Genomic DNA, 21,767 nt, shown 5'->3' with positions numbered 1-21,767 from the left:
CATGAGAAAACCAGGGCTCCAAAAGGTGAGCTGACCTGCTCAGCGTCCATAAAAGCAGAATTGGATTTGAAGGCTGGGCCCGCCTGGCCTCAGGTGCCATCTTCCTTCCCTGTGGCCTACCGACAAAGGTGTTTACTGTTTTCCTCTGACATAAACAGCCTGGTCTCTTATTGAGTCTAGAGGCCCTGGAACATCCTTTTTCCTCAGTTTATCCACAAAGCAGAGGATCACTTCCCCTGAAATGGGGGCTGTGTCATTTCCCAACTGGCAGCCAGCCCCGGCATGTAGTTGGTGACAGAGCAAAAGACCACCTCCTTGGGCAAAGCTTTACCCCAGAACAGACCTTTCACTCAGGAAGTCTTGGGCTTCAATCTTCTAAGTGCTGTGTGGCCTTAGCCAAGTCGCTTTCCTTCTCTGTTTTCCTCTCTGTAAAATGGCAAGAATCTCTGGACTTAGAATTGCTATTGGAAGATCCAGGAAGTAGCATTTAAGTCACCCAGAACGTGGTAGGTGCTCAGTGAATGACTCTGTTGTCTTACTTCATCATGACCAGGAGGCAGTGCTGCCAGCTGGAGAGATTTGGCCAAACCAAATTCAGTCAATATTTATTGAGCGTCTGCTGTGTGCTCAACACTATGGTTATAAAAAATAAATGAGACATGCCTACAGAACTCATGGACTGTTGGGAGGCACTGCATATGCACAGCCATCTCATGATATAATATCCAGTGCTATTCCAGCATTCATTTTAGAATCATGGAGAATGGGCCACATGTGGTGGCTCACACCTGTAATCCCAGCACTTTGGGAGGCTGAGGCAGGAGGATTGCTTGAGCCTAGGAACTTGAGACCAGTGTGGACAATGTGGCAAAACCCCATCTCTATTAGGAAAAATTAAAAATTAGCCGAATGTGTTGGCGTGTGCCTGTAGTACCAGCTACTAAGGAGGTTAAGGTGGGAGGATAGCTTGAGCCCTGGAGGTCAAAGCTGCAGTGAGCCATGATCACAGTACTGCACTCCAGCCTGAGTGACACAGTGAGACCGTGTCTCAAAAAAAAGAAAAAGAAAAAAAGAATCATAGAGAATGGCTGAACAATTGGGGCCCCTCAAATGCAGGCACAGTGGTTGGGAATGTTGATGACTGGCAGCACATCCACTTGATGAAGTGTTCTGCAGCAATTAAAGATAATTATGACAACTTCACACAACATGAAGATTGTTTATGGTAACTAAAAACAGCCCAGTCCAAAATTGTGCATTGACTATAATGACAACTCGATAAAATATGGATTCCCTGGAACAAAGACAAAGAAGAAACAGAGGGAAATGAAAGCAGCTGTGTTTTGTGGTCTCTAATTAGAAGGAATGTTTTAAATGTTTCAAAATGCCCATTAATGTTTCTATGTTTTTTTTTATACTAAATCAGCTTTGACAAGGGGTTTGGGGTAGGCAAATGGGACTAGGCTGTTGTCTAAGTTTTCTGCTTTAGTTGCACTGGGTGCTAGGGCTGGCTCAACTTCTTGGGAAAGTGTTAGCAAATATCTGGGCTTTTAAGGGGTGGTAAGGACAAGTTGTTGATGCGAGGAGGGGGAGCTTCTCAAACTCAGACTTGCCATCGTCTAATGGTAAGTTTCTACTGATAGAGCACCTTCTAAACACCAGGCACTGGGCCGCCCAGCTCCAGACAGTGTGGTCTAGCAGGAAAGTGCATGGGCCTGGGAGCCAGACTGTCCAGGTTTAAATTCCTCTGTGTCATGCATGGGATCATGGTAGTACCTGCTTCCTAGAGTTCTTGTGCTGATTTCATGAGATTAATGTAGATAAAATGCTTAGAACACTACCTGGCATACAAGGAGACGTCATTTAGTGTAAGCTATGATTATGGACCCCTTAAAAAGAATTCTTTTTTTTTTTTTTTTTTTTTTTGGAGACGGAGTCTCACTCTGTCGCCCAGGCTGGAGTGCAGTGGCCGGATCTCAGCTCACAGCAAGCTCTGCCTCCCGGGTTTACGCCATTCTCCTGCCTCAGCCTCCCGAGTAGCTGGGACTACAGGCGCCCGCCACCTCGCCCGGCTAGTTTTTTGTATTTTTTAGTAGAGACGGGGTTTCACCGGGTTAGCCAGGATGGTCTCGATCTCCTGACCTTGTGATCCACGTGTCTCGGCCTCCCAAAGTGCTGGGATTACAGGCTTGAGCCACCGCGCCCGGCCCAAAAAGAATTCTTATCCCTATTTCCCACAGGGTTAACTAAGGTTTAGAGAAGTTAAGTGACTTACCCCAGGTCACACAACTAGTTTAGAGGCAGATCCAGGTCTCCCTGACTCCACATGCCTTCCTCATTCTATTCTGTTAAGCCTCACACTGCAAGCTTGGCTGGGGGCACAAGGAGTATATACTCATATTCTTTTTTTCTTTGAGATGGAAGCTCGCTCTGTCTCCCAGGCTGGCATGGAGTGGCACGATCTCAGCAATTCTCCTGCCTCAGCCTCCTGGGTAGCTGAGATTACAGGCAGATGCCGCCACGCCCAACTAATTTTTTTTTTTCTATTTTTAGTAGAGACCGGGTTTTACCATGTTGGTCAAGCTGGTCTCAAACTCCTGACTTTAGGTGACCCGCCCGCCTCAGCCTCCCAAAGTGCTAGGATTACAGGAGTGAGCCACCGCACCTGACTTCTTATTCTTGACCAAAGAGCTTGGTGAACAAGTGTCTCCCTCTTGGACTGACCCATTGTTTTAATGGGGATACCCATGGAGCAGTGGAGTGGGAAGAAACCTTCTCAGCCTGATGAATCTTGGCCCTCCGAGAAAGAGTGGACATGAGGGCAGCGCATCACCCTCAAAGCTTCAGCCTCAGGACAATGGGGAATTCCTTCTCAGTACTAGCCAGGGATTAGAGAGATTCACTCTGTGTTCCCCTTTCCCCTGAATGTCTAACAGTAGTTTGGGAAATGCTGAATCATAGCTCAGTCATTCCCTTTCAACCCTGTGCCTCTGATGATGGCCCAGCCCACCAGGGTCTCCCGGTCTCGCCTACCTCTGTGGCCCCCACTGACCCCCCTGCTCGCTGCCTTCCACAGCTGGTGGAGATCATTCTGTTCTGCTTGCTGCTCTACTTCTACAAGGAGAAGAACGCCAACAACATTGTCGTGATTCTTCTCTTGGTGGCGTTACTCGGTAAGTTGGCATCTGATGATTGGGTTTTGCCACCACCAAGAAGCACCAAATGGAGATGTGGGTTTTGTTTGCAGAGCTTTGGCCCCTGGACACAGAAGCTGCTTGAGACTGGCTCAGGTTGTTCTGTCTCCATCAGTGGCTCTGGGGAGCTGGGTCCCTGCTGACTGGAGACAAACTTCTGTCCTCCAGGAGCCTCCAATCTAAAGGGAGAAAATAGCAGTAAACAACCAGCCAAACTCATAGGTTATGTAAGTTGGGGCAATAACAATTCCAATGAGGAAGAATTAAGCAGAGTGAGGATGAGGTGAGTTACGCTGTTTCAGAGATGGCAGAAGTAGAACATGCCCCAGTGATTGAGCCCTGAAAAGATCCATGCAAAACCTATCAGAGCTTAGGAATTCATTCTGGATTCAAAGATGGGTGCTGTGGAAGAGATAGCTCCTGAATCAGCTTGAGGCTAGAACTGCATATTAATTTTTCCTCGTTTTTTTCTTTTTTTGAGACAGTCTCACTGTGTCACCCAGGCTGGAGTGCAGTGGTACAATCATAGCTCACAGTAGCCTTGACCTCCTGGCCTCAAGTGATCCCTCTGCTTCAGCCTCCCAAAGTGCCAGGATTACAGGCATGAGCCGCGGTGCCTGGCTAGAACTGTGTATAATTTTATAGCTAAATAGAGCTGTGGGGAATCCATCCTTCCTGAGAAGGAGAAGCGGACAGAGGTGGAGGAACAGGCTGGTGTCAGGGCTGGTGGAGCCTGCTGCTGCGCTGGTCTTGTGTCTCTGGCCTCAGGCTAGTGACCCTCCCTCCTTAAGCCACACCATCCACTTCTCTAAAGTGGGATATGAGAACATCCAAGTCACAGAAGGGAGTGGGGGTTAAATGAGATGTGCACAGGTACCTAATATGTGCATGTGCATTTTTCTTCCAACCTTCCTACCGTGCACCCTACCACGGCCACAAGCCATCAACCAAATAGGTATCTGTCACTGAAGACAGGGTTTCATTAATTAATTTTTAACAGCTCTGTTGAGATATAATTTACATACCGTAAAGTTCACCTGTTTAAAGTTTACAATTCGGTGGATACCGTAAAGTTCACCTGTTTAAAGTTTACAATTCAGTGGTTTTTAGCATTTCATAGAGTTGTGAAACCATCATCCTAATCTAATTTTAAAACATTTTGTCACCCCAAAAAGAAACCCTGCACCTATTAGCAGTCACTCCCTGTTCCCCTCTTCCCAGCCCCAGGCAACCACTAAGCTACCTTCTGTCCCTGTAGATTTGCATTTTTGAACTCCTTCATAAATAAAGTCATATGCTTTGTGGCCTGTTGTGACTGGCTTCTTTCACTGAGCATGATGATTCTGAGGTTCACCCATGTCATAGCATGAATCAGTCCTTCATTCCTCAATGACTTTGTTTTCAAAGTGGATGGGAAGGATCACGGCCCTGAAACATCCTCTCCTCTTGCGTAGGAAGGCCAGAAGGTTCTGAGGCCATTGGCTGATCCCCTTCTCACTAAGGAAGACTCCCTGATGACAAGTGCTTAAGTGGCTGCCAGTGTTTGGAAACTGTAGCCTAATGGGTGAGGAGCCCGAGAGACACTGTGGGCAGGGGTGGATATTGGCAGGAGAAAGCGAAATGAACCAAAGCTGAAGAATACGAAAGCAAAGCAGAGCAGCCGGGACCAGGACTTCACTTGGACCCCTCTTGGGGGCTGTCTCTAACTCCTGTTTGGCAGGGCAGGCTGATGGTCTGTAGTTAGAAGCCATTTCTGAACAGTAGGGTAGAGCGAGGGTCTCCACAGGGAGGTGAGCAGGATGCTCCCCTGGGTACACAGAAAGAATATTAGAACTTTCAATCATTTTTTCTCTGCCTTTTAATTTATATTCCTGTACAAATTTTATAACGTGCATACCATTTAAGTACAGGGTCACATGACTTTAATTTGAAAATAAGTACACACATATTGGAAATGTTTGCACATATGCACAGGGGTGTGCCTTCCAAAACACTGGAGAAATGTTTTTAAAAATACAAGTGACCAGCCGGGTGCGGTGGCTCACGCCTGCAATCCCAGCTCTTAGGGAGACAGAGGTGGGAGGATAGCTTGAGCCCAGGAGTTCAAGACCTGCCTGGGCAATATAGCAAGACCTTGTTCTCCACAAAAAGGAAAAAAAAATACAACAACAACAAAAAAATACAAGTGACTGAGCACTAAAAAACCCAACAACTCCTAAGCTGTTTACACACCACATGTTTTTCCTGTGGTTGCTATGAGACTGGTGAGTTCATTGATCCACTCGGGGATCCTTTTGGCCACAGTGCTGGGCACTTGGGACCTCAGAGAACTGAACTTACTGCCCATGCTTGGCAGTTTGGAAGTGACATCTAGGATTACCTTCAGGAGTTTGGCTTTCCTCCCTCCTTTAGGGTGTAATCAGCACAGAGCATGGGAGTCCACAGGAGAAGTGCACACGAGACCCAGTGCAAACGGTGTTTGTCACCGTGCAAACCACAGGCTTGACTCTGTTCCTGTTCCGTCCCCTCTGTCTCCCCAAGTCCTTTGGGGTTATAGACTGGCTTTCCGGATGTAGCTCTCTGCATTTCCTTGAGGCTCCTCACTCGCCCTTGTCTCCCATCTGCAGGCTCCATGACGGTGGTGACAGTCAAGGCTGTGGCTGGGATGCTTGTCTTGTCCATTCAAGGGAACCTGCAGCTTGACTACCCCATCTTCTACGTGATGTTCGTGTGCATGGTGGCAACTGCCGTCTATCAGGCTGCGTGAGTTACAAATCCTTTTCCTGCTGGGCCCCACCATTCGGGTTGCTTCTCTTTTGGGGACCTGATGACATATGCCGTGAAGCTACAAGGAGGGCCGAACATGCCACAGGGCCTGGCATCCCGCGTGGAGAGAGGAGCTACTAATTTGCTGAGTTGTCACCTGGAGGGTCACTCAAAAGATGAAGCCAGGCCAGGCACAGTGACCCACGCCTGTAATTCCAGCTCTTTGGGAGGCTGAGGTGGGTGGGTCACTTGAGGCCAGGAGTTTGAGACTAGCCTGGCCAACATGGTAAAATCCTGTCTTTACTAAAAATACAAAAAAAAAAAAAAAAATTAGCTGGCCGTGGTGGCACATGCCTGTAGTCCTAGCTACTCAGGAAGCTGAGGCACAAGAATTAAAAAATAAAAAAGAAAGAAATATGAAGCCAGCAGTGGATGGGTTTTTCCCTGCTACCTCAGAATGTGAGATTTTTTTTGTTTTATTTTGAGATGGAGGCTCATTCTGTTGCCCAGGCTGGAGTGCAGTGGTGCCATCTCGGCTCACTGTAACCTCTGCCATCTCGGCTCACTGTAACCTCTGCCTCTGGGGTTCAAGTGAGTCTCCTGCCTCAGCCTCCCAAGTAGCTGGGACTACAGGTGTGTGCCACTACACTCGGCAGATTTTTATATTTTTAGTAGAGATGGGATTTCACGTTGTGGGCCAGGCTAGTCTCAAACTCCTAACCTCAAGTGATCTGCCCACCTTGACCTCCCAAAGTACTGGGATTACAGGCATGAGCCACCATGCCTGGCCAGAATGTGAGAAATTTGTGGTTGGAGGCAGACTTACTTCCCCTCTTCTCTGGGGCAGGTGATCATCTCAGGGGCCTTGGAAGCATGGCCATCCCTAGGATGCACCTGCTTGTCTTCTGGGTTGGAAAGAAAAGTTATCATTTCTTGCCTTCAATATATCACCTCCAAATCTTCCTGAGTGGAAGGCAAAGTACCCCCTCCTCTTTCTAAGCATGAAGTTAAATAAAAGGCAGCAGCCTGAGGAAAGGGCCTGTGTCTTGTTTGCGTTTGAGTCCTGGAGCCCAGCAGAGGGCCTGGGAGGAGGAGAGGCTCTAGGAATGTTGTAGGTGACAAAACCTACAACATTCTGTACCTGTAGGTACACAGGACTCACCAGCACACGAGGCTGATTCAGCCTGGAAAGCTCCGGCTCAGACTCAAGGTCCACCAGCTACATGGCCTCCAGGGACCACAGGAGCAGCTGCTGCTGGCCCGGTGTTTGGTGTGAGCCCAGCTCTTTTCTCAGTGCTTTATGAAACCAGCTCATTTGGTCCTTACAACACTCCTTTGACGTAGAGGATATTATCCCCATTTTGCATATGAGGAACTGAGGCAGAGAGGGTAAGAGGCTAGGAAGTGGCAGAGCTGAGATCTGAACCCAGGTGTCTGGCTCCCCAGCCCATGCCCTCACCGCTCTGCTCTGCTGTTGCCTACTCAGCTTCTCCAAGACTCAGATTCTTCACCTGCTAATGAGAACAACAGTCCCTACTTAAGAGAATCACATGAAGCTCTTAGGAGAACGGAGAACGTCTCTAGGGAAATGCCCAGTAAACATGAGCTGCTTCTATGATTACTGGCCTTGCTATTGTTATTTTGGTTATTATTTTTGGTCCCACTACAACAATTGCAGTCATCACCAGGGAGCCCCTGCCAGTCCAGGGCCCTGCGCTGAGCACTCCAGGTGTCACAAACATGGCTCAGATGCCCCCGCCCATCTCCTAAGGAGCTACTCATTCACTACCCAGTGCAGCCCACTGAGGGTGCTCAGCACCCAGGGATGATGAGGGTAGTCACTCACTGCCCTCAGGCATTCACAGCCCTGGCTGGGGGACAGCCAGTGAACAAACTAGTACAGCCAAGCTGCATGCAGTGGCTCACACCTGTAATCCCAGCTACTCAGGAGGCTGAGGCAGGAAGAGCATTTGAGCCCAGTAGTGAGAGGCTGTGGTGAGCTATCACTGTGCCACTGCCCTCCAGCCCAGGCCACAAAGCGAAGTAAAAAAATAAAAGCAATTGAGTGGTGAGCATGGTGTAAGCAACTATGCAGAGAAAGGGCAAAGAATATCTTCCAAAATTGGGGTATTTTTTATCATAGATGGAGTGATTAGGAAGGACTCTAATTTTCTCTTTTTCCTATATTTATTGCAGTGATCACATTATTTTCAAATTAAAAAGAAATTTTGTTGAAAAGAATAATTATAACACTAGGCAGAACATGATTAGGGCTATAAGAGTTTCTGGGGGCAGGGATATAAGAGATGCAGGAATGGCTCTTTTTAGTGGGGTGGGGATACAGGGGGGTGAGGAGAAGGGCATTTCAAGTGACAGGAACCATGCGGCCAAAGGTGTGAGACCATGATGGCATGGCTCAGTTGGGAAATGGGGATGGGCCTTAGCTGTGTATCTAGGGGAAGAGTGGGAATCAAGCATGGACCCCAGATCAGGGATACACGGTGCCCTGTAACATGAGGGTGGCATTTTTAGAAACCCAAGGAACGTTCCTAAATGTATCATCTTCGTATTTCAAACCAAACTCTACTGTTTTCAGCTCTTAGCCTTTCCAACATCTCCACAGCCCACTGACTGGAGTGCTTTTGTTTTGAAGGTTTTTGAGTCAAGCCTCACAGATGTACGACTCCTCTTTGATTGCCAGTGTGGGCTACATTCTATCCACAACGATTGCTATCACAGCAGGTAAGGGTGGTCCATTGCTAGATTTCTGTCTTCTACTTTAGCAGCAGGGTACTATCCCAGGGTGAGAGAGGCTGATTCTGCTGACTCGTTCTCCCCGTAGAGTGGTGTATGGGTTCATGGAGAATGTGCAGGATTTCCAGACAGAGAGACCCAGGTTTGTATCCACACCTGCACAGACGCACATCAGCTCTGCAAACATCACTTAACCTCTCTGAGCCTCAGCTCCACATTCATAAAATGGGAGTGATAACGCTTACCTCCTAGAATTGTAATAGGTATGATCCAAATGTGCCCTATGCCATACTGTGTGTACTTTTCACAAGTTTTGCTATCTTCTAACTCCACAACCCCCACTGGCTAAGTGACCACACATCTCCTCTATATAATTTTAGAGATCATGAATATGTATAGCATTGCAACATCATCGATGCTCAATAAGTGATCATTAGCATTACAGCCCCCTTTTCCTCTATTTCACCTCTAATTTTTTTTCATTTTCTTTCTGTAGTGGCCTTAGAGGCTGCAATCATATAAAGCTGTTTGTTTGTTTAAATGGCATAATAGGTAACTAAAATCTTCAGAGTAAAAAATCCAGTAAGAACTAAGTGCTTTCCTTTGATGAAAGCCTGGCTGTAAAGCCCTATGCTCTGCACAGCACTTAAGACAAGTGGTGCCGCAGTTCCTGTCTACACAGGGGGAACACACAAGGCACACAGCTTCCAGGGCCCATGCTGTGAGCAGCACCAGGGGCCATGAGGCATTGACCCAGAGCAGCTAGAAGCCATAAGCTAAGTCATGGTCAAGAAGCTTGGTCAAGTAGCGTGAAGTCCAGTCAAGGTTGAAAGGAATCGCAGACACCATGGTTGAGTGAGAACAGAAGTCAAGGCAGGGAATCAGGAGCTCAGGAATATAGCTGGAGGCCTGTGTGGGTGAGATGATTCCAGACAAAGGCTGGCTCAGGGCAGAGGCAGTAGGCCCACCCCACTCCCATACCACAGGAGTAGACCCGCAGACTTGGCATCTACTGGGCATACGAGGTTAGAAAGCTCTAACAACATAAGCACAAAGCCTTGTTTATCCATCTTAAGAAAGATGGAGGGGAGATGATTGCAGGCACAAACTGGTAAATAGGGTCTGTGGTTTAGTTAGTAAGTGTTCGTTGTCATTTTCCTGCTTTGATTATGCACTGTGGTTATGGAAGACATGACTAGGGAAAGCTGGAGGAAGAGTGCATGGGGACTCTACACCATTTTTGTGAGTCTAATATTATCCCCCAATATAAGTTAAGAAACATGGAGATCAGAGGGGCCTAAGGTGGAAAAAAGTTGACAACCTGATCCCCTAAATGGCTTTTATTCCATTCTTCTTGTAAGGCACCGTCATAATACGTTTTGATCATTTTGGTTTCCTAAAGGGAAGAGAGCTTAGCCAAATCCTAGACAGACTTGCAGATGGGTGACTTGAAAACAGCTCAGCGGTATTTTCTATGATTTGCTGCTGCAGGTGCAATATTTTACCTGGACTTCATCGGGGAGGATGTGCTGCACATCTGCATGTTTGCACTGGGGTGAGTTCTGTCCTGCTTGCCGGCCCCAAGATGTTGTGTGTAGAATTCCAAGCAGGTTGCCCCCCTCTCTACCCTATTGCTACAGCTGCCCCATCCTTTAGAGTCAGAGGAGCTGTGGGGTTTGGGAACTTTCTCCCCAGAGGTGAGCATTTTATTCCTCTAAGGGCTTTATCTTCCCCTTTCTTCTCTTTTGGACTCTAATCTCTTTGGCATTTTTCAAATATCACATTTTGACACATGAAAAGTCTCTCAACCTCACCTTGGATCTAAGAAATGCGTATTGAAGCTACATGAGATACCATCCTTTTGCAAAAACTAACAGGATTAATAGTATTCCACATTGGCAAGAGGGTGAGGAGGACAGCCCACTACCACACTGTTAGCTTACTTTAATGTGGGAGGAAAATTTAACAATAGCAACAAAAATCCAAACAGGCATACTTTTTGATACAGTATTCCATTCTAATCATTTATCTTGGAAAAATGCTTCAACAGGGATGCAAAGACACATGTATGGGGCTATTTATTAATTTTTAAATTAGTTGTATAAGCAAACAACTGAAAACAATAGAAATGCTCAGCAGTAGAATACAGGTGTTAAAAAATTATGCCATATCTAGATAATAGCATGCCATGCTGCCATTTTGAAAACTTGAGGCCAGTCCATAGGTGCTGACACAGAGAAAAGTTAGCCAGGTGTGGTGGCAGGCACCTGTAATCCTAGCTACTCGGGAGGCTGAGGCAGGAGGATCACTTAAACCTGGGAGGCAGAGGCTGCGTGAGCTGAGATCGTGCCACTGGACTCCAACCTAGGCAACAGAGTGAGACTCTGTCTCAAAAGAAGATCAAAATAAAAAATAAAAAAAGAAGATGAATCTTAACATTGTATCAAATGAAAGAAACCAGACATAAAAGAGTACATACTGTATGATTTAACTTACATGAATTAAAGAACAGACTAATTTCATCCATGGTGAGAGAAGTCAGGATAGTAGTTACCTCTGGGGAAAGGCTGGCATGAAATGGAAAGGGGCCCAGGAAAACTTTCTGAGGGGGATGGAAGTATTTTCTGTCTTGACCTGGGGGATGATTCCACAAGTAAAATTCATTCATCTAGACATCTAAGGTTGGTGCATTTTGCTGCTTGTAAATGATACCTTAATGTTTAGAAAGTATGCTTGTTTATGTAAGCTATAGGAAAAAGGGAAAAAACAAAGCAAAACAAAAAATAACCTGGAAGGCTATACACCTGCCTGGCCGAGTGAGACCAAGAGTACATGGACTCTCCAATTTTTGTTGATTTTTACTATCTATACTTCAGTAGTGATTGAAATGAATGACTTCAATTAGAAAAAACAAGTTTTGGCCGGGCGCGGTGGCTCAAGCCTGTAATCCCAGCACTTTGGGAGGCCGAGACGGGCGGATCACGAGGTCAGGAGATCGAGACCATCCTGGCTAACACGGTGAAACCCCGTCTCTACTAAAAAATACAAAAAAAAAAACTAGCCGGGCGATGCAGCGGGCGCCTGTAGTCCCAGCTACTCGGGAGGCTGAGGCAGGACAATGGCGTAAACCCGGGAGGCGGAGCTTGCAGTGAGCTGAGATCCGGCCACTGCACTCCCGCCTGGGCGACAGAGCGAGACTCCACCTCAAAAAAAAAAAAAGAAAAAAAAAAACAAGTTTTAAAAGGCAAGGTTCCGAGAATCCTGATTAAATGGAAGTGAAGAGCCATGAGAAGCTCGCCCAGGAGAGTCTAATTTATTCTGATTACAGCTCATGGAGAGTGTAGGGCATGGGAGGCCACTCCAGCTATTGTTATTCAACTTGCATCTGCCCCTGCTGATCCCAGGCTGGCAGCCTTTCAGGGCTCCTTGGGCAGTGAGCCTTCCTCCGCAGCCTGCAAGCCTTTTTACCTCTTTCTCATCACCTGAGCCTGAAAGTGTGTCCCTCCCCGACCCTGCTCCTGGCCTTATTTCTCTTCCTGTCTTATCTCCATTCCTCAGGTGCCTCATTGCGTTCCTGGGCGTCTTCTTAATCACGCGTAACAGGAAGAAGGCCATTCCATTTGAGCCCTATATTTCCATGGATGCCATGCCAGGTAAGGTTAAAGCCCCATGGGTCTAGCTGACCATCCATGTAGAATGACTGCTACTTCCTGTTTAAAAAGAGACAACCAACTGCTGTGCTGTGCCTTTATCGTGTGGATGTTCTCTCACTGTCGTTTTTCTTTTCTTTTTTTTTTTAATCTTGTGCTTTTAAAAGGGTAGGCAATGGCTGAGGCACCTCAGTTGGTTTTGAGCACATCTTGCCAGTTCCGTGTCTATTTGGGGATCTTTTAAAGAAAATTCTGATTCATACTCATTATAATTAGGATCTGCAGTCCCAGGCTTCATGCCTGCAAATGGAAAAATCCATTCATCTACTTGGAATGAAATGATCAGAGAGGGGAAGGAAAATGAGTGGAATGAAATTAAAACATTATAATCTTACTCCCTGGATGCCACAAGGGAGTGGATCATTCTGGAAAGCCTAATTTCATAGCGAGCTAAGGATTCATACTGAGAAACACAAATGTAAATGCCTGTAAGCCGTGACAGTAACATAACCATGTGAATCAGCCAAATACTGCCCAGCAGGGAGTGGTGGGACCTGTGGAGGACTGGAGAGTGCCTGTCTAGCCTAAAGGAATTCAGATTAGAAAAGTTAAGACATTGGACCAACCTCAGATTTGCTGACCTGAACTCTGTAGGTTGCTGGTGACCATTAGCTTTCGCACTTAACTCAACATTTTGATTTTATTTATACAAGATGGAACTGTCTCTAAAACATAATCTCCTCTCCTTCATTAACACAATCTCATGAACAAAATATAAACACACTGATGGTCTAGAGGACTGCTTACTCGAGAGGTTTTCATGCTGTAACCCTGTGATGCAGGTGTGTTCTCAGGGCTGACTGGTGTGCCCCTACATTAAATGGCCCCAGGGTTTATGTGTGTACTTTGTATATTAGTTCCTCCCCTCTTGTTATTAAGCTGTTGTCTGTCCTTCTTGCTGTAGCCAGCCTGCCTGAGTATAGCAACTCAATGTCAGTGTGCTCCTTCAGCCCAACTTGTTCAAATTCCAAATAAAATCAAAATGAAGGAGCTCTGAGTTGGGGGCCTAAGATTTCTACTAGGAGTTAAGTGCATGAGCTTTGGTGCATGAACTTTTTAAACGTCTAATCTGGCTGCTCAGATTCCTTTTTTGCTAACTTCCTTGTTTCTCGGCTGTGTTCCGGATAGATGAGGGCGCTGGATAGCTGAATTCCAGATAGGTGAGGTGTCAACTCTGTGTGTGCAAGTATGTGTATGTATACGTGTGTTTGTGTGTTTATAAACTATGTGTATATATCAATATCGGTATTTGTGTGTGTGTATATATATATGTAGATAGATAGATGTATTTTCTGGTAGAAAATAGAAGGTAACCTAAGGTAATCTTAGATATCAACATTCTGTGGTCTGTTTGTGGGTGTGGCTCTCAGCTTTTTCTTTGTACCTTGTGACCAGTGGGAAGTCAGCTGTTGAATCAGGGAGACCTTGCCCTTGCAGTGGCTTGTCAGGACATTTCCGATTGTAGGTGTTCTGTCCTGTGAAGAGCGTGGGCTTGGAGTTCAGATGACCTGGATTCAAATCCCAGCTCTACCACCTTCCTGCTGTGTGACCTCCCAAGGCCTCTCATCCGCACTTGTAACTGGGATTCCTTCTTTCAGGCTAGTGGTCATATGTGTAAAGGCCTCTTGCGCAGTGTCTGGGACATGGTAGATGCCTGGTTACATTTGGTTTCACTTCCCTTTTGCTTTAAAAACCTTTGGAAGTTTCACACATTTGTTTGACCTGGTGGCAGATAGAACATGCAGAATAAAACTGCTAAACAGTCTCAGCCTAAACAGAGGTGCTTTTCCAGCCACTTGGTTTCCCTGGTCAGCATTAGGACCTTGCCTTTTGTCTACCTAGATTCGTATCTTCACAACAGACAACTGCTGTTCAAGAGGTATTCAAATTCCAGAAATGTACCACATCACTATTTGGAGAGCCTTTGAGTAATTCATGCACCTGAAAGGCTTCCTAAAAATGAGAACGAGAAATAGCCCCTGACCTCCAGGAGCTAGCCTGGCACTCTCAGCCGGGCCTTGGCCCTCTCCTGTTGAGCAGAAACAATTTCACAGAACATCAACAGCAAACAAGGCCACTCTGCAGCTGTGATGGATCAGGACATAAGCAGGTGGAATGGGAAGGAAAGGGTTTTTTTCCTAAAGTTAAAAATAAATAAATGAAAGAACACAAACAGGACTACTCTGCTATCCTGTCTAAACACAGACAAAAAATGGACATTGTCCAAATCATGAAAAACACCAAACATCTCTCTTACCTGGCTGTGAGAGATGGCCACTTCTTTACCAGTCACAGCTTTAGCTCCAATCTAGTCATCTTCTAGATAAAAACTAAGATCCCCAATTATGGAATTAGCCCTGCTTCCTGACAGCATCCAACCCAAAGCAAAGGCTCACTTCCTTGAACCCACCCCAAAGTCACCTAGTCCAAGCCAACCCCACAATAACTCCTTTCTAACCCCCTCTTAGATAGTTCATGGTTCCCTGCCATGTACACCTCTCACATTGCAATGTGTCAATAAACCCACATTTGTTAGACTGGAGGTGTATTCCCGTTGGTCTTTGGCTGGAGGGCATTGACAAAATCCAAAAGGTAAACCAGGCCTGTTAAGCCAGCTCTCTTGCCTGAGGACAGGCACCTCCTCAGCTCTTCCACTTCCCTCTTCTGCCCTCCCCCAAAATCCAAACCACAGGCTCTTAGACTGTGCCCTTCGAAGAACCATCAGTTAAGTCTTATGCAATAGGGAGCCAAAGGGCCTTTCACAGACTGGGTCTTCCCCGGCCATTTGCAGAGTGGATAAGAGCACAGGCTCTGGTGGCAGATCCCACCTCTGTCTCTCATTAGCTGTGTGACCTTGGGCAAGTTACTTCACCTCTCTGAATCTCTTTCCAGAAAATGAGGACAGTAGTTCATCTCTGTCACAGGATTGTCTGGGGATTAAGTGCAGGTACATAGGGAAGCCACAGAGCATTCAGTTAAGAGTATGGACTTCTGAGTTGAAAGCCCCGAGTTTGGACCCTGGCACTGCCTCTTACTAGCTGCGTGATCTCAGGCAAATTACGTGCTTCATTTCTGCTCCTTCATTTTCCTTGTCAGTCATCCTGAGGATCAAATGAGATAGAACTTTGTAACTATTTGGAACGGTATCTGCCACCAATTAAATACTCAATACACATAACCATTGTCATTGCTATTGTTATCGTTACTATTTAAAGTGCTTAGCCCAGTCGGGTGTCGTAGCTCACAAGTGTAATCCCAGCTACTTGGGAGACTGAGGCAGGAGGATCATTTGAGCCCCAGGTGTTCAAGACTAGCCTGGAAAACATAGACTCTGCCTTTAAAAAGAAAGTCCTTTAGCCCAGTGCCCAGGGCATATTAAATAGTTAGATGTCAGCTGTTATTATCATCATAGTTTCATTGCATTCAATTTCTTATGACTCGGCCTGAAGGCAGAATTTGAAGAGTCTTAATTCCCTGGCAGGAAAAGTTGGCCTCAAAAGTAACCGGCCTGGCGAAACGGCTCACATGTGTAATCCCAACACTTTGGGAGGTGGGGCAGGTGGATCACTTCAGCCCAAAAGTTTGAGACCAGCCTGGGCAACATGGTGAAACCCCATCTCTACCAAAAAAACAAAAAAATTAGCCGAACATGGTGGCATGCACCTGTAGTGCCAGCCACTCGGGAGGCTAATATGGGAGGATCGCTTGAGCCCCAGAGGTTGAGGCAGCAGTGAGCCAAGATCGTTCCACTGCACTCCAGCCTGGGCGACAGAGCAAGACTCTGTCTCAATAAATGAATAAATGAACAAACAAACAAAACATGTCCCTCCTGACCTGACTAGGGGAATTGTAGGACAAAGGTAAAGGAATTAAAGATTAAAGGCTTTGCCCTCAAATGTAAATAGGAATCCCTTGTCAAAGTACCCAGAAGTAATAATAAGCAAATCTTACCTTCCCCTATATGTGGAGCAGGGACTTTAAAGTTAAAGGCCAAGATGCTCCCTCTGGGCATCATGATACATCTGTCACCTTCAGGTGCCCATGACACAAAAATTACTCTCTTTCCTCGACAGTGTGACAGTTTCCTGGATCCTGATTTAATTCAGCAGTGAAGCGTTGGCATCTACCACGTTCAAAGCACAGCGCTAGTTCCATTCCACCTGGGGCCCACACCGACATTCCCACCTCACTTTAGGCCAACTGAGGGTTCCTCCTGACAGCAGCTGGTCTGTGTGCATATTTCCTGAAGATTCATCTCTTGTTGCTTAGCAACCGTAATAGTTCCAGTGTGTATTTGTGGGTGTTCTCTTTTAAATCTAAAGCATTCGGGACATTGACAATGCACATGATTAGCTGCTGAGCACTATAATTAGTCTGTGGCAGGATAGAGGGAGATGCGACCTCCTTGGCCCCCTTACCACATAATGATTTGAGGAAAATGGATTTCATTTCAGGTATGCAGAACATGCACGATAAAGGGATGACTGTCCAGCCTGACCTCAAAGCTTCTTTTTCCTATGGGGCTCTGGAAAACAATGACAACATTTCTGAGATCTACGCTCCTGCCACACTGCCAGTCATGCAAGAAGAGCACGGCTCCAGAAGTGCCTCTGGGGTCCCCTACCGAGTCCTAGAGCACACCAAGAAGGAATGAGACTCGCCTCCCTCTATTTATAACTGTCCCCACCAGGCTGACAGCAGTTCAACCCTGAATCCTAAAACTTGCCTTTCAAGTCTCATTTTGTTTTTAACTGAGAACATTATGGATGATGATCTCAGAAAGCCTTTGTCTCTGGGAAAGGATGCGTTATCTTGGTCTTGGAAATTTCAGATGATGAGGGTGGGGGGATGGAAGCATTATTCCAGGTGGGCGGGATAGAATCCAGCTTCTGCCTGGATTAGCCCAGCAGGATTTGGAAAACCTTTCTACCATCCTTGAGGATGGTAACTGAGCTTCCTCCAACAGTGACCAAAGGTTGCTGTATCCTTTAGAGCTAAGACAAGACAGAGAGTCTGCTGTTAATTCTCAAATCCAGCGAAAGGCTGGACACCTCTAAATCTCGTCTTCCTCCACCTCACGTGCATGCCTGATCTCTCCCCAACACTCCTGGTGCCATATCTGTGATAGCACTCGTGCTGCCTTCACATGGCAGGCTGGGCCAACCCTGGGTGGAAGGTTCTGACATTTGTGTTTCAGAAATGTACATCTGCCTTCCAGTCATCTGTGCCCTTCTAGGGAAGATGTGCTTGATATGTTCAAATTCGATCTACTCTGAAAACGAATTTGATTTTGGTCCTGTGAGGACTACTTGTTTGTCTGCCTCCTGCCCCCAAAGGAATTAGGAAGTTAGGAGAAGGGGAAGAATAAGGAGGATAGGAGAGGGTGATGATGCTTCAGCCCATTAAGGAAGAAAAGTCCCCCTTACTCTTACAAAAGGTGATTTCACCACTTAAAAAGGAATAGGCAGAAAATCTGGCCATCTTACGTGTTATTTTTTCCTGCATACCAGTGCCCCCTGGAAAGGTGGGGATGCTCATTTCAGAGACAGCCTCCTCACCTGTCCTCCGTCTCTCCATTACAGAGCCACAAGCCAAGCTCAAGTTACTGGTTAATTTCCTTGAAGTCAATAGAGACTCTCTGGGTCCTCATCCCCACGCATGTATGTCTGGGAGAAGCAAGCATTCTCAAAAACAGGGCTGTTGCTTTCTTCCTGGCTGCAAATGTGACTGTCTTCCCCTAGACTGATGGCGTACCTTGAGAGGTGCAGATAAAGGTTTGCAGACTTTAGTGGGCATAAGGATCCCCTAGAAGTGTATGTAAAATGCAGATTCCTGCACCCCAACTGCAGACACTCTTAAGTGGGACCGGAGTGGGGCCCAGGGGTCTGCATTCTTAACTGGTACCACCAGTGATTCTGCTACAATGCCACAATCCTGAGATTTCACACCCGGAAAGCTTAAGAATTTAACAAGATGTTCTGCTAAAACCCCCAGGGCCCCATGCAACCTTGCCAGAAAGTTTCCTCCCTAGGGTTCCTTTGGAAGGTTAAATAATCCCCATAGGATCTGTGGCATTCTCCATCCAGTGAATACTACTTAGAGCTACACTCACCACTTCCCTAGACAGCCTTTAATAGGCATGATAACAGTGTTAATAGACCAGTGTGACAGATCACTTATCTTTGTGGATTGTGCTCAATACTGATTTAGTACTGATTTAATACCTTGACTTCAAAAACTGACATCTGTTGTCTGTGATAACCACTTCTGTACTGTGTCTTAACCACTTCTGTATTGTGTGGTCTTAACTACCTAAGGCGGCAGCGGGCAGTGGACTCCTTTCCCTTAGGATGGGGATCAACTCAATTCAACAAGATTTATAACGCATTTACTATGTGCTAAGCATTTGGAAGACCCAAGCTACAAAGATAAGACATAGTTCCTGCCCTCCAGGCCAGCAGAGGGAGGCACAAATACCCAGGAATCTCTGATGGGTGTGAAGTGCGGTGTTGGGCCATAGAAAATGACCATCATGGAGACTCTGCCAAAGTTCGGACCCTGAGCCCAAAGGGGTATTCAGAAGTGGAGATGATTTTGGTCCCACTCATAGATGGGTGGCAAATCGAAGATTTGTATAAAGCATATGAAAGTAGGGTGATCACCCCCAAGGCAGAGGGGCCAGCATTGGCAAAGGCACAGAGATAAGAGGAGCAGGACAAAGAAAGGAGAACCAGGGAAGGTGGTGGGAGATGAATCTCAAAGCTAAGTAGTGGAAGCTGGGCACAGTGGCTCACGCCTGTAATCCCAGCACTTTGGGAGGCCAAGGCTGGAGGATCACTTGAGCCCAGGAGTTTTATATCAGCCTGGGCAACATAGCAAGACCTTATCTCTGCTAAAAATTTAAAAAAAAAAAAATTAGTTGGGTGTGGTGGGGCATGCCTGTGATCCCAGCTACTCAGGAGGCTGAGGTGGGAGGATTGCTAGAGCCCAGGTACAGGGAGCCATGATCATGCTGCTGCACTCCAACCTGGGTGACAATGAGACCATGTCTCAAAAAAAAAAAAAAAAAAAAAAAAAGATAAGCAATGGAGGCCAAATCATGGAAGGTCTTGAATACCTGCCTAAGGAGTTTAAAGTGTATCCAAGAGGACATGGGAGCCATTGATGGTTCATGAGAAAGAGAAGGGCAGGATCAGCACTGATGGAAAAGGAGGGCTTGTTCAGTGTGGAGGAAGAATCAGAAGGGGGAATGAGTTACCTTCTCCAAGCCCACAAGAACAAAAAACAAAAAGCAGAAATTAAAATCAGGTTTCACTACTATTTGTGTATTCCTCCTTTCCCAAGTGATTTTTCTAAAGCTGGGAGTGGGGGCAGGAGGGAGAAAGAGAAGGTGAGCAGGGAGGCTATTTAGATGTGTCAAACCCAGGTGATCAGTAATAATTTGGGCATATATATGCTCCCAAACTTGCTCTGCCCCCCCCTCCCCCTTCCCTTGCTTTTGGTATGGGCCTTTTAGCCTTGGGCCAGCTGGCTTTCTTGAGATGAGTGAATAAAGTGCACTGTAATTTCAGGTCGGCCTTAGATCATGGGATCCTGCAGATCCAGGAACTGCTGCTGAGGCCTGGGAAGCTCCCTTGCCTGAGGGTTTGGGGCAGTGGCGTCATCCCACCAAGCTGAGCCTTGAAAGGGCTGAGCAGAAAGTTAAATGGTGGTTTCCTGAGTGGAAGCCATGGGTAGGTCACTTGAGTAGTCAGGAAGCACAGCTGATGTGAAGGCTAGTTCCTCCCTATCATTGTCCCGTGGTATAAATGGACTGTCTGCTGATGGCCATACGCAGCACTGGCTGTTAGGATGGGGTAGAGGTGCCATCAGGTTTCCACTCATAGCCCTGGTTCGTTATTGTTACTCACAGCTCTGACGTCCCCAAGTCCTCTTGAATGTGGCAAGCAATGTTAAATATCACACCTCGGTCTCCTTCCAAGTAGCCCAGGTCCCTAAAGCAAGGTCACCAAACTTGAGTTTAAACTTCAGTTGCTATCACATCAAGGTTCAGGTTATGCAGATCTTGTAGTGTGGAGCTGAATTCTGGGTAGAGAAGGGAGAGTTGACTCTCCATTGCTTTTCTAGTGGAAACCAGCCAGTTTGACGGCGCTGCGCGGATACAGGACTCCATCAGGCTAGTGTTGGGGAACCAACCCGGCAGCCTTCCGTGTGAATTCCATATCTGTTCCAACACTGGCTGATAGGCAGACAAAAGATTACTTGTGTGTTTCTCTGAGAAGCGGTGTAAATGAAGTCACCTTAGAATATATTCTGTGCGGATGCTTATATTTTGTTAACTTCACGACTTATGGCATGTCTTTATTTTTCAAAAAAAAAAGTACTAGGTGTGAATAACATTATGAAGTGGTATTTAATTAAAAATCCATGCAATGACAGCTGAGTTCGTGTCTTATGTTTGGCTAATACTTCCTAGAATTATCTAGAACAGACTGTCTAGTAGAACTTTCTGTGATGACGGAAGTGTTCTATGTCTGTGCCGCCCAACATGGTAGCCACTCTCGACATGTGGCTGTTGAATACTTTAAATGTGGCTAGTGCAACCAAGGAACTGAATGTTTAATTTCATCTAATTACATTTCCATATAGCTCATATATTAACAGTACAGATCCAGAGATGCCCATAACTGCAGTTGAGGCTCACTTGCGCTTCCCCTGCAACCCCGCAACCCTCACTGTGGTTAAAAGCACAGACTCTTGGCTGGGCACAATGGCTCACGCCTGTAATCCTAGCACTTTGGATTACATGCTGAGGCAGGCAGACCACCTGAGGTCGGGAGTTCAAGACCAGCCTGACCAACATGGAGAAACCCCGTCTCTACTAAAAATATAAAATTGGCGGGGCATGGTGGTGGACACCTGTGATTCCGGCTACTCGGGAGGCTGAGGCAAGGAGAGTCCCTTGAACCTGGGAGGTGGAGGTTGCGGTGAGCCAAGATTGCACCATTGCACTCCAGCCCAGGCAACAAGAATGAACAACAGTGAAACTCCATCTCAAAAAAAAAAAAAAAAAAAAACGCACAGACTCTCTGTGTATACTGCTTGGATTTGATTCCTGGCTCTCTCACTTGTTAGCTGTGTAGCATTGGGCAAGTTACTTAACCTCTGTGCCTCATCTGTGAAACAAGAATAACAGCATTATTAAGGATTGTTTTAGGATTGGATGGATTAATAGATGTAAAGTCTTGGAACTATATTGAGCATCCCATCAAGGCATTGTATTATATTGAAACAATGGGTTTTTTTCTCTTTATTCTTTTTTAAATTATATAAGGAACACTTT

At 46.3% G+C, this 21,767-nt stretch overlaps 1 protein-coding gene across 2 annotated transcripts in view; it reads left to right on the top strand.

Annotated features, from left to right (window-relative positions):
• NIPAL3 (NIPA like domain containing 3) overlaps positions 1-20,862 on the top strand; it is a 56,541-nt gene extending 35,679 nt beyond the window's left edge. For both annotated transcript variants that reach the window (XM_023219640.1, XM_023219641.2), the window contains 6 exons: positions 3,077-3,173; positions 5,822-5,957; positions 8,614-8,702; positions 10,206-10,269; positions 12,273-12,367; positions 16,879-20,862. In XM_023219640.1, the coding sequence (XP_023075408.1) occupies positions 3,077-3,173; positions 5,822-5,957; positions 8,614-8,702; positions 10,206-10,269; positions 12,273-12,367; positions 16,879-17,078 (681 nt within the window). In that variant the 3' untranslated portion in view covers positions 17,079-20,862. The remainder of the gene's footprint in view (positions 1-3,076; positions 3,174-5,821; positions 5,958-8,613; positions 8,703-10,205; positions 10,270-12,272; positions 12,368-16,878) is intronic.
• The last annotated feature ends 905 nt before the right edge of the window (positions 20,863-21,767 follow it).

Source organism: Piliocolobus tephrosceles, chromosome 1, assembly GCF_002776525.5.
Source record: "Piliocolobus tephrosceles isolate RC106 chromosome 1, ASM277652v3, whole genome shotgun sequence".
Taxonomy (NCBI): Eukaryota; Metazoa; Chordata; class Mammalia; order Primates; family Cercopithecidae; genus Piliocolobus; species Piliocolobus tephrosceles.
The sequence above is the reverse complement of the archived record's forward strand: the minus strand, read 5'-3'. Positions and strand labels throughout refer to the sequence as shown.